The sequence below is a fragment of the Somniosus microcephalus genome, chromosome 8, assembly GCF_052327205.1.
Source record: "Somniosus microcephalus isolate GS21.2 chromosome 8, FLI_Smic_1.0, whole genome shotgun sequence".
Lineage (NCBI taxonomy): Eukaryota > Metazoa > Chordata > Chondrichthyes > Squaliformes > Somniosidae > Somniosus > Somniosus microcephalus.
In genome coordinates, this window is record NC_140994.1 from 55,141,475 (window position 1) to 55,154,705 (window position 13,231).

The following is a 13,231-nucleotide window of genomic DNA, read 5'->3' on the forward strand; positions in this document are numbered from 1 at the left end:
TTACCCCAGATCAGGCGTATTCCTCAGACGTTCACTTTCAACTGAAGTTTGAGATAGCCGAATCCTAAAGATGCTTAATTGGGACTAAAGGTCCGGACTATCTCTCCCTAAAGGAAAGGAACAACCTGAAAATGTTACCGTCCTCCAGATAGCACTTTTAATAAATTTAGCTAGACTGTAACATTCCGGATATTATGAGGGTCCGGAAAACTCCCCCAGAATTCTGCAACTCCTCACCAAAGAGTGTACAGAGATTGAGTTCACGAGTTTGATACAGAAGTATTATGTGAGACAATTCTAAAAATATATCGATTTGGTGAGTCAATCGCAACATTAACAGTTCCAAAAAGAGAAAGCTTTACAATCTTATTATCAGGGATCCTTACTCTCAAATCTTAATTTTGCTACAGTTTTACAGTTCTTAAAGTTTATTCAGGATATCCACCAAAATCAAATACCTTTGATTCCCGAGGTACAAAGAGTTGGAGACTTACAGAGCCGCCTCTGAAGCCGAGAATCGCTTTGCCCCTTTAAAGCGAGTCTACTATCCCATTTGAGAGTTCAATATTTATACCCTTTTCCAGTGGTATTTCTTTAAGGTTTTCTGCTGATGTAAGCTAATTATCTGTAGTTATTTTTCTGCTGACCCCTGCAATTCTTACAGTCACCTCAGCTGGTAGCATTACAGAATTATGTCTCTCCTCTAGGTGTTCATAAAAAATGGTGTAACAGCAGGTGCATTTTACTTGATGTCATTTTTACAAAGGCAGATGTTTGTGCTTCTTTATGAAGTGTAAATTAGAACACCTTATACAGGGTGAACTATTGTCTTGTTCCTAAAGGTTCAGACTGTCAGGAGCCTTTAACCTTCTGTTTCAATAAGGTTATTGATTCAGTGTCAACAACTATCTTATCTCTATTACCTGAATTACTGTAACAGCTTTTTCATCGTTCGGTTTCTCGATTTCCAGACCCAGTTTGTCATGTTTTAATAAGGCCAGAATTCTTTCATAGAATGGTGTCTTTTTCTGAATAGGTTGTATGGCTTATTCCTTCACAGGAGTTCCAGGATTTTGACCCAGCGACGATGAAGAAACAATGATATATTTCCAAGTTAGGATGGTGTGTGACTTGGAGGGGAACTTGGAGGTGATGGTGTTCGCATGCACCTGCTGCCCTTGTTCTTCTAGGTGGTAGAGTTCATGGGTTTGTGAAGTGCTGCCGAAGAAGCCTTGGCAAGTTGCTGCAGTGCTTCTTGTAGATGGTACACACTGCAGCCACGGTGCGCCTGAGGTAGAGGTGTGAATGTTTAAGGTGGTAGGTGGGGTGTCAATCAAGTAGGCTGCTTTGTCGTGGATGGTGTTAAATTTTGCCCAGGATCCTTCTATCTAGATTGGAACTTCCATTAAATAATGGTAAAACGATTGACTGTGATATAATAATGCATGGAGGCATCTTCCAGGATCCCTAGTATCCAGTTATACGATGTAGTTCTATAGTCACACCCAAATATGATGCTTATAGAATGAAAACTCCTTCCAATACAAAAGTGCCATTTCATTGATGAAGGGAGTTTGTATGGCCACTTGGGTTCTATTGGTGAAAGGCTGCACTCTTGGAAAGCCAGCTACTCTGGAAAAAATGAACAGCCCTCTCTTGCCACAGATCATTGTCCTTAGGAAAAGTGAAATCGCTCACCGGAACTATATACTCTAATCCCATTTCCCTGTGTCCTTTTAATATTTTCTTTCTTCTATATAACTCCCTCTTCAATGCAATAATCAGTCAACTTTTATATGAATCCAGTTGCTGTACCCATTGCGGAGAATATTGAAAGTACTTGAGAGTAGAGGAATTGAATGCCACAAAAAGCTCGCTCACTGACCTTTCATCTTTGGAATCTTGAGTTTAGATTTTAAAAATGATTTTCTGTGTCTACTGTCTGTCATATTCTAAGAGAAACGAGTTTAGGCAATAACAATGTAGTTGCTAGCAGGCATGAGTCCACAGCACAAAAGTTCCTAAAACTAGGTACTTAATGGCAGTCTCATTAAATGGAGACAAAAAAAATGACCATTTGTGCTGCTCTCTCATCTCTTTGTTAGGGTAAAGCATACTTAGCAAGTGTCCCAGATTTTCAAAGCAATGAAATGAACGCCTGTCCTACTTGTGTGCCTGGTTTCATGGTGAGATGCTTTGTTGCGTTTTTGCTCTTGCTCTTCAGCAAGAGACTGGTAATGAGATTAGATTATCTCAGCACAATGGGGAGTGCTCAGTTAAAAGAATGGGGCCTATTGTTTTGACAGATCACTTCAGTTCATGCAATGGATGCTGAGATAGCTTTGTTACCATAATGTTCTGCTTTCTGTCACTGGAAAGTGAGAAAAAGAAAAATTTTAAAAATCACTAAGTAACAGCACCAGCAAATCGTTCACCTATGCACATGGATAAAGTACATTAATGCCACTTTTATACTACACTGACGGGAGCAATATCAACTAACTTCACAGTTGTGTAAGTGGGAAACCATACTTCCATTGCTTGAGAGCAGTCTGAGATTGAATGGCACCAACCATCGACTGCATTACAGCACTAAGACGTTGCGCCGCTTCTGCCTGTGCTGCAACGGAAGCTGCCAGATCGCCAATTACACGCGTCATCGGGTCTGGGTCGCCACGGTCTCTCTGGGAGTCTACCATCCTTTCCAGACTGGAAATGATGGGCTCCATGGTGTGCACAGACTGTGCAATGTTGGAGGCGGAGTCCTCCATGCCCTTTACCATTGCCGACAGGCTCTTGGGCACCCTCGCCAGTGCACCTATCATCTCCGTGTGCATGCCCATCACCCTTCTTCTGAAGGCTTCCCCATCGAGGTCCTCATCTGAGTCATGTGCAGCAGAACTCGTGCGTGAACTCACCTTCTGGGGAGCTGGCCCCCGAGCTACCCTTTCCCCCTGGCCTTGCTGCAACCTGCTCGTCCCTGGTGCATTACCCTGTGCAGATCCCGCTACTACGCTAGCCTCTAAAGAACGCGTAATGCCAGTATCTGAGCTGGTGCCTGCGGGTGAGACATGCAGAGACGCGATGTGTTCTTCCTCCTCCTCTTTTCCCACATCGCTCTCAAAGTTGCCCTGAGGGACAGGCTGCCCTGGTGCTTGCTCATTTTCTGAAAGCATAAAAGGCACAAGAGTTGGGTTAAGGTGAGAGAAGGGGGGCTGGAAAGGAGAAATGCATACATACAGCATGATTAGCTGGAATATGCAAAAGGCTTATGGGGTGAGGGAGAAGTGGGATGTGAGAAGGAGTGGGATGAACACACCGTTGTTGTCCCTGAGGGGGGTCAATGTCGCCTGTGCCCATAGCGCCCACCACCTGGCGCCCAATAATCTCCAGCACTCTATTTTCTAGCACAGACAGTAGTTGGGTGTTGGCTTGTCCCCCACCTGTGCGCTCCTGCTCCCTCCTGTTGTGAGCCACCTTGGCCTGCAAGAGAAAGGAAAGTGTGTGAGTGAGTGTGGAGCAATGTGTTTGGGTGATGTGCCTGCCATAGTTGAATAGCTGTCATTGCGTGCAAGGTGTGAGATGTGGGTGCGAGTGTTGATAGGTAGAGATTGTTGGTGGGTGAGTGCTGGGAGTGTGATGCTTTGGCCAGTGTGTGAAGGCCATTGTTCAGATGGTGGTATGTAGCATTTGTTAAGGCATTGACTCACCCTGACCACCCAAGTGAGGTAATTAAATTTCTTCCTGCACTGTGTATGGGTTCTGGGGACCACAGTGCTGCCCGAGATCTGATGGACTACCTCCCTCCACATGGCACGGAAGAATTGCGGCAAGGGCCTTCTGCCACTTGCCGGGTAGAGCACCGCCCTCCGTCTCTCCACAGCGGACACCAACTCCTCCAATGCTTGGACTGAAAATCTGCGGGCGTAGGTCTGCCATCATGAAACCTGCTTGTGTCGTCCGGCTCCTTGGGCTTGGCCTGGTCCTGCTTGCTGACACAGGTTCACAGCCAGAATGGGGTTCTGCAGCATGATTGAACCTCCCCTTTAAGAACTGGAAAGAGGCTATGGCAATGATGACTTACGATTAAACTGCACCTGAAATTGCTCAACGCTTTGAGTGTAACGCCATTGAGCTAGGCCGTTAGCGCTTGATTTAGCGCTCCCATCCTTTCTTTGAACAATGACACTGAATTTTGCATACAGCGAGATTCATTAGTGCCTGGCGCTAAATCTCAAACTTTTCCAAAGTTAGCACCATTCCTGGGCGATAATGAATTTCTCCCCTCTAAGACTGGGGGCATAATCTAAAAATTCAGGAGTGAAGTTAGGAAACACTTCTACACACAAAGTTTGGAACTCTCTTCTGCTGGGTCAATTGTTAATTTTAAATCTGAGATTGATAGAATTTTGTTAGCCAAAGGTATTAAGGGATATGGGGCAAAGGCAATGATCTCACTGAATGGCGGAACAGGCTCAAGGGGCTAAATGGCTTACTCCTGTTCCTATGTTCCATTAGTATCAAGCATGCCACGGTGTTGCAGTTGCAGCAGTTCCTTCCCCTCTGTGGCGGAGCGTCTGCTGCCTTTCCGCAGCCGGAACAACAACAACAACAACAACTTGCATTTATATAGCGCCTTAACCGGTAGTAGTAAAACCTCTCAAGGCGCTTCACAGGAGCGTTATCAAACAAAATTTGACACCAGCCACATAAGGAGATATTAGGTCAGATAAGGTAGGTTTTAAGGAGCTTCTTAAAGGAAGAGAGAGGTAGAGAGGCGGAGAGGTTTAGGGAGGGAGTTCCAGAGATTAGGGCCTCGGAACACTAGTTTTACACTTTAAATAATCCAATGTGAGGACACAGTGGCTCATTGCTCCAAATAATCCAACTTTCACCGTACACCTAATGTGTGGATAATCTCCAGTTGGAACACAAATGTCTTGCTAAAGAATTTATACAACATGTAGGCCTAGAAATTCAGTTGGCTGCGCCAGCCGTTAGCGCCTTAGGAGGAGTAGATCTTGAGCGCTAGGCGCTTAGTGCCCGGGCGCAGCGCGATCTGCGCCTCGCCCCAACTTCAGTAGACATTTAGCGCCGGCGCAAAGTCTTTGCGCGCGCTCAGCTGCGCGCGCAGATCATGATGTCATTTCCTCGTGCAACGCCCTTTGTGCGCCCCAAACCGGAACTTCAGTCGCGCCGCCCCATTGTGTGCCTGGCGGCCCTAACGACTGTGGAGTGGAACGGTGCACAGCCGAAGCGGGCCGCGGCGAGCGCAAATTAAAGGGCACTTACCCTGCACTATAAAGGGCAGCCATTTTGCAGCAATCACTCTTGTGCAATGGATTTTTGGAGAGAGACCAAGGAAGGGAGCTTACTGCTTTGGCCCAACACTAGGACAGGTATTTTTGGCTTCAGGCCACAGCTTTGCAATTCGCCTTCACTGATATCTCATTGTTTGCCAGCATATTATGGGCGCTGCATGGGGTGCCAACGCTGAGTTTCAGCATTATGTCGGAAGGGCTCGCAGATGCTGTGTGAGAGGGGCAGCCCTGGCTAGATGCAGAGGGGGCAACAGGCGTTGGCAACGTGGATCTTACCCACTCAGGCAATACCGCCAGCAGGTCTCCTATCTCACCATGACTGGCGCGCAATGTGTTAGGAGGCTGCGATTCAGAAGGGAGGTGGTTGCAGAGATCTGCCAGCTGCTTCACAGAGATCTGCGTCCACAGCTGAGGTGTAGGACGTCTCTGTCGGTGGAAGTGAAGATGACGGTGGCTCTGAACTTCTATGCCACCGGCTCCTTCCAATCAGCTGCTGGGGACATTGCTAACATATCCCAGTTCGCCGTGCATTGCTGCATCCACCAGGTCACCAATGCCCTTTTCAGAAGGAGACGCCAATTCATCTCCTTCCCCATGACACTGGAGAGGCAGCAGCAGCGTGCAGTGGGATTTGCAAGAATCACGGACTTCCCCATGGTGCAGGGCGCCATTGACTGCACGCATGTGGCTTTGCGGGCACCTCTGGACCACCCCGAGGATTACCACAACCGGAAGGGCTACCATTCCCTCAACGTACAGCTGGTGTGTGACCACAGGCAGCGCATCCTAGCTGTCAATGCCCGCTTTCCAGGCAGCAGCCACGATGCCTTTATCCTGCGACAGACTACTGTGGCTGACATGTTCCAGGCACAGCCTCACCCAAGAGGATGGCTTATCGGGGACAAAGGCTATCCTTTGTGTACCTGGCTCATGACCCCGCTCCGCGCGCCCAGGACCCCTGCTGAAGAGGCATACAACGAGAGCCATCAAGCGACGAGGAACATCATCGAACAAACAATTGGCGTCCTCAAGCAATGGTTCCGCTGCCTGGATCGTTCCGGCGGATCTCTGCAGTATTCGCCGGAGCGAGTCTCCCATTTCGTGGTCGTTTGCTGCATGCTGCACAACCTGGCTATCCGCAGGACTCAGGCACTGCCACCTCACGCTGGAGCACCACCTCAGGAGGAGGAGCAGGAGGAGCAGGAGGAGCATGAGGAGGAGGAGGAGGAGGAGGAGGAGGAGTACCAGGCCAGGAAGGAGGCACAAGGTCCAAGGGCCGCCCGTCGGCGGCTTATTGAACGTCACTTCTAGGCCCCCTGTCAGGGAATGGCTTGTGCCAATGAAAGAACATGAATGCAGCCGCTCCGCAAGCCCTCAGCCGCTTAAGCCAACAAACACTTCAAAGATCAAACATGGGCAATCTGAATAAATAAAATGCTTTATTGAACAAACTCAGGGCCCTTCCCACATGAAACCCAAACACAGACAACACCCCCAAAAAACAGTCACACACATGACTCACTCCCACAACCTGTGGAGGAATAACAAAACATTTAAACAAAAATGGCCTTCATCCTCGGCCTTAACAAAACAACCATCCCCAGAAACAAAACAACCATCCCCAGAAACAAAACAACCATCCCCATATAAAAAAACATTTGTCCACACCCTCTACTTTGTGGCCTGCGAGGGCGATTCCTTGTCCAGCCTTTTGTGGCCCCTGGCCGCCCTGCTGCTCCTCCTCAAACTGTGCCCAGTGGCTGCTGCAAGGCTGGGGGAAGGCTCCTGAGGGGCACATGTCATCACGGCAGATGCCCTTGGGGGTTGGCCTAGACGAGGTCTGGGCCTCGAGGGGCTGGCTGGTGAATGCTGCTGCTGTGGCTGGGCAGCATCCGTCGGACCAGCATCTCCTGGCAGCTCCACTGGGGGAGTGACAGTGGCGGCTGGAGGAATGGGGGCAAGCTGGCGGATGGCAGGCGGCCGCTGGTTAAGTGACACACTGGCACTCGGCCGGGCCCGCACTGCAGCATGCGCTGCAATGTGCCGAACGACAGACCGCTGTGCTGCTACAGCGCAGCGGGTGTCCTGGCGATGCCTGGCTGACGCAGCGAGTGTGGTAGCAGTGAGTGCCCGTGCTGCCCTGGTCTGTGACTGCATCAGAGCACCCAGTGACTGCACGGCACCACTGATCACCTGCCCACTCGCTGCGTGAGCTGCCCCGAATTCCGCCCAACTCGCTGCCTGTGCTGCCCCGAATTCGGCCCGACTCGCGGCTTGTGCTGCCCCGAATTGCTCAAAACTCCTGGCCTGTGAGGCCCCGAAATCGGCCACACTATGAGCCAGGGACTCGATGGCCTCAGGCACCCGTGCCACAACCCCCATGAGCTCGGTGTGCCGGCACTCCGAGTCCATGGACATTTGATCGAGGAGGCGCACCTCCTTGGAGTTGACCGTCGCCGGACTGGAGGCCGGACTCTCCCTCTGGGGAGAAGGCTGCCGAACTGCCCGACCCTTCCCGCGTTGCTGGATGCCACTGGGCCCAGCAACTGCACTCCCCTCCGACCCTTCCCCCCTCTGGGAAGAAGGCCGCTGAGCAACCGCACACCTCCTGCGTTGCTGCACGCCACTGCTCCCACGAGCGACACTCCCTTCCGACACTTCCCCCCAGGCTCTCCTCCAGGGAAGACGTGTCCCCTGCATTGGCATCCCCTGGCGCGGGTGAGGGTTCCCCTGATGGGCCGCCTTCCTCTTCCTCCTCCTCCTCCTCCTCTTCCGAGGGGCTGTCACTGGCAGCTTCAGGGACCTCCTCCTCACCATCTGAAAGCAGGAAGGGACAAGAGTAGCTTTAGATTGAGGAGAGGGCGTCAGCGAGGGAGGCATGAGTGGTGGCATTCAGCGCATTGGTCGGACAGTGGCAAAGGATGTAGATCTGATGCGCAAGTGGGACGAGAGAGGTCCAAAAGGTGATGTCCTTACCATTGGTGCCCAGAACAGGGTCGGCATCTCCACTGGCAACGGGCCCAATCACCCGGGCTCCCATGAGGTGACCCATGCGCTCTTCCAGGGCAGTGAGCTGCTGGATCTGGGGACCGCCTCCCCCGGTCTCAGTCCGGCTCTTCTGATTGTGGGCCAGCTTGGCCTGCAAGAGAAAGGACGGCCTCTAAGTACAGTGTGTAGCCCTGATCTGGTGTGCACTGCCTCCCATGGTCGATTAGCTTGGCCAGTGTGTAGCCCTGATCTGGTGTGCACTGCCTCCCATGGTCGATTAGCTTGGCCAGTGTGTAGCCCTGATCTGGTGTGCACTGTCTCCCATGGTCGAATAGCTTGGCCAGTGTGGAAAGTGCAGAATGTGCAATTGATGTTCATGCCAGTCCCATAGCTGCTGGATGAGGGCTGGCCATTAGGGCTTTCAGGTCCCTTTGCCCATAATGTGAGGTGCACATGCAAGGATGAGGAGGACACTGGAAGGGTACTCACCCTGACAATCCTGGTGAGGTCATTGAATTTTTTTCTGCATTGGACAGAGTTCCTGGGGACCTCGCTGTTGGCTGTGACCCTGATGGCGACCTCCCTCCAGGCTTTCCTGTAGACGCAGGTCGCAGGCTTCTTCCCACTGTCCGGGAACAGGAGTTTGCGTCTCGTCCCCAAAGCCCCAACCAGCACCTTCAAATCATGGCCAGAGAAGTGCTGCGCACGTTCACGGGCCTTCTGCATCTTTCCCGGTGCTATTTCTGTCCAGCAGCAGTGTTTAGGCCTAGCTGGAGGGCTGCAGTGTCCAGGGCGTGGCAGCAGACCAACTCGACCCTTCCCCCTTTAAGAGCTGGCCGGCGCCAGGGTGTCTGCTGTCAATCAAGAAATGACCGCACCTGCGCTGCGCCCAGCCTCGGCGGTATTGCTCAGCACCGCCAGTTTAGCGCCTAAAGATAGTCGTGCATCGCCAGTTTTAGCGCTCCAGCAAACTCTTAGGGCGAAGCTACTGAATATTGGCGAAGTGGCCTCGACTTTGCGCCGGGCGCAAACTTTAGCGGCCGCCCGACTTTACCGCACCAAAAGTGGCTATACTGAATTTCTAGGCCGTAAAGTCCTATCTTTTTAGGAACTCTATCGGAGAGCGTTGTCTTATCGTTAGCTACTACAAAGTGTTACGATTTAGTTTCCGTGAGAATGCCTGTGACATGATGCAGGAAATAGCTGAGAGGAATTTCTGAGAAATATGAGCGAACTGAACTGACAACATCAGTGGAGATGCAGCCACCAGCTTGTGGTACCTGGGCTTCAGCCTTGTATGTTACTTGCCCTCACACTGCCAGTCAGTAACTCCTCCAACCGCCAAACATCACCTCGTGTATCAATGTAATCATAAGTGGTGTTAAAGCCAATAGTAATGGTTTTCTCGATTTTGAAACATATATGTGCAGTAAGAGTTTAAGTGGAGCAACAAGCTACAACCGCCCCCTCCCCCGAGCTAAAACATTCAGAATAAATAGGAAAGGCATTATAATTTAACCCCCTACGTCCCTTAGCGGTTATCAGCTAGTATTGAACGTGCTGGGGCAAACTGAAATCTATCTAGTTCCTTTTCTCTCCAGTTTTGAAGAAGGGTCAAACCCGAAACGTCAACTCAAATTTCTCTCCACGGATGTTGCCTGACTTGCTGAGTTTTTCCAGCATTTTCTGTTGTTATTTCGGATTTCCAACATCTGCAGTATTTTGCTATCGTGAAATCTATCACTACCGTTGTGGGAGTAGGATGAACAAAATCTTCTCTACCTGATTTTCTGTTTTGGTTAATGCACCTCGTGTTCCATTGATGCGGTCGAGTTGCAATCTGTTTTATTACATTGTACACTTTCTGTCGACTGGGGACTTTGATTAAACTTTTGTAATCGATCACCCAAAATCACAAGAAAGCATGCAACAGGTTGGTTGACTTAGAAGGAGGTAACTTCCCTTCTTGAGATGGGTCTATTATGGTAAATAAAGTTTCCGACGTGTCACCGTAACAGACCTTTGCCTTACATTTAGTTTGACAACCTGTATGCACGGGGTGGGGAGGATGAGGTAGTTTTTTTTAGTTGCACCTCAATATTTTTCCTTTCAATTTCCTTGTCTGGAATTTGTGAAGCTTTGTTGCAGGAGCCCATCCTCCTCCCCTCCAAAAAATAATCCGATTCGCATCCGTTTGCCGCACACTGCAAACTGAAGCCCAACTCAAACTCGTACCCCTCCCCCTCCAGACAGAGCCCATGTTGTCAGGTGTCCATCCCTGGAGATAGTTTCACCAATCGCGCAGAATAGCTGGGTGGAGAGGAGAGCACCTGAGGGGAAATCTGCTGTTCTTAAATCCAAAGGGATACATCTCTCAGTTTTCATTTTTCACTAGGGCTGCTCGTTACGAGTTTTGTCAACATTAAGTAAGTCCATAGTGATTGCTGGATGGTATTGGTGAATTTCACTGACGTGTGTGTACAAGGGATGAATTCCTCGTGGAGCAGGGCTGTGAACGAAGCCCTGTCCTCCGAGGCGACCGACCTGGTCTCCCCGCCGACAGACCCGTTCAGTGGGCCCCTGCACACCATCGAACCCTGGAACTTCAAACTTTTGGCGACTTTAATGTTTTTCGTGACATTTCTATCACTTTCTGAAAACTTCACTGTCTTGCTGGTGACGTACAGATATAAGCAGCTGAGGCAGCCTCTGAACTACATCATTCTCAATCTGTCCCTGGCTGATTTCCTGGTCTCAGCTATCGGCGGGACTCTCAGTTTTATCACCAACCTTTATGGATACTTCGCCCTGGGAGCCTGGGCGTGTGTTTTGGAAGGGTTTGCCGTAACTTTTTTCGGTAAGTCGTTCTACTTTTAGATTGTTGTAGCGAATAAGATAAGTATTTGTCAAATGTTACAGGAGATTGTGATATAGGAAGCGAAAAGTAAGTAGTTACGGCAGTAATTTAATATACACCGTTCAGACATGTCCGCACACCAAGTATATAACTTGGCACAGAAGGGTGTCAAAATCCACCCAGTTGTTAGGTGGAGAGTTCTGCTGCTTTTCGTTGGGAACTCGCCGCATTTGCAGCCGGATTATGGCATCGGACCCACTCCTGCTGTCCAGTCTCTGGGAGCTCAGACTGCAGTAGGTGATCTGGACTTTCACTGGCAGCCAGCCAGCCTGCCCTCACATCGTTGCTGTAAATTCGATCGGAAACAGGCTCATTCACAAGTTCGCGGTCACATCAGTCTGTTGAGTTGAGCCTGCAGAGTTGGCCGTGCCTCTCACTGTACGGAGATTGCAGGCGATCCCATCGGTTGGAGGCGGTCATTGTGTGGTGGACTTCAGCGCTGAGAGTTATGCAACGAAATATGCTCCGGCTTTCTACTGCATGGCACTTACAATGTTTAAATCAAAACCGGAGTCCAGCTAATGTGCTTTCCTTGGAATTAAAGGTGGAGAATGAATCTGTTTCTGTCGCGAACGGGTAGATTATAAAACCGAAACTCCAGGACCTGCCCATAGCCATCAATGTACTAGCGATCCACAGTGCGAGCATTCGGGACAACGCTGAGCTTTGAGATGATGCTCCTGTATGTTTTCATTGAACAAGTGACCCCTTTTATTCGGGTTGGTTTAAACCTCAGTCTCGTTTCACATTAGCAAAAGTTGCACGGTTAATAGGGACTATTAGGACCCTAGACATGTTTTCCTTTAGTCACAGGAGCTGCTGCTCCCCAGAGTTGCATTAGAAATTCTCCCACAGTAGGCATTGAAATAACCGGCCGAAATATAAAAGTTATTGGTCAGTTATGCGCCACACCACGGGGGAAGATTTTTGTCTTTACCGCCTGGGCGTTAAGCACCGCATGGGCAGTGCGCAGAGAGGAAAACCTGGTGGGGAGGATAACAAGCCGGTAACAGCAGCCGCCTGATCGTCCTTCCATTGACAATCTGCTATACCTCTTCAATTCAATTCAATTTTATTCGTCATATATGCAGCAGACGTGTGTACTGCACAATGAAATGTCTCTTTGTGTGGACATTGCGCAGTTTTGGCTTTGGAGTGACATTTTGGTGTGAAGTTGCTCAAATCAGGTCTTGAATAGTGTAAACTGGAAATGGTAGAAAGCGAAATTTTCAGGTGATCCATTTGACTGCATGGGAACTTAAAGACGATTTAATTTTTTTAATGTCACGAGAGCGAGCTGACCTGCCAACATGTGGATACCAGGTGAGTGAAGCTCTATGTGCATGGAAAATCACACAGGCAGACAGCTGTATCTTCACTAACGCACAGCTAGCAGTATAACTGGGATCTTGTGGTCCAAACGGGTGGCAGTGTTAGACTTTAGCAATGTGTGGTAGCAGTAGTATAATAGAGTCCTGAATATTGCACCTTTGGTGCTACAATTCTCCAAACATGTGATCTTACAGTATTTCATATCATAGATTCATAGGCCTAAAAATTCGGTTGCTTTGCACCTCCCGCAGTGCCGCCAACGCCTCTTGTGAAATTCAGCGGGAGGTTAGCAGCAGCGGTAACTGTTAGCGCCCCACACGCTGCGCCGCCGGCGATGATGTCATCGCCATGTGCAGCGCCCCACTCATGCCCCAGCCACGATCTTCGGTAGTGCCCCTGACTTACCGTCAGATCGGGGGGCCTATCTGCGGCCGGGTGGCACTAATTAAAGGGGAGGTGCTGGGCGGCCATTTTTGTTGCTGGCCGCCTGCCAGCACCAGCCCCCTCTGCCATCCCCGGCCTCCTGACCAGCCCCCCCCCCCCCCGCAGAGTGCCAGCTGCGCTCCGTGAGCCCAGCACTTCTCTTGAGTGCCGGGCTCTTTAGCTGGCACTCCGATTCCTGGTGGTCCAGTTGGGCCCTGGGTCATGCTGTGCAACGCCCCTCCCCTTTAAG

General features: G+C 50.1%; 1 protein-coding gene across 1 annotated transcript in view; it reads left to right on the plus strand.

The window, feature by feature from the left end:
• The first annotated feature begins 10,796 nt into the window (after positions 1–10,796).
• valopa (vertebrate ancient long opsin a) overlaps positions 10,797–13,231 on the plus strand; it is a 107,258-nt gene continuing 104,823 nt past the window's right edge. The window contains exon 1 of the mRNA XM_085994741.1: positions 10,797–11,166. Within this exon, the coding sequence (XP_085850867.1) occupies positions 10,797–11,166 (370 nt within the window). The remainder of the gene's footprint in view (positions 11,167–13,231) is intronic.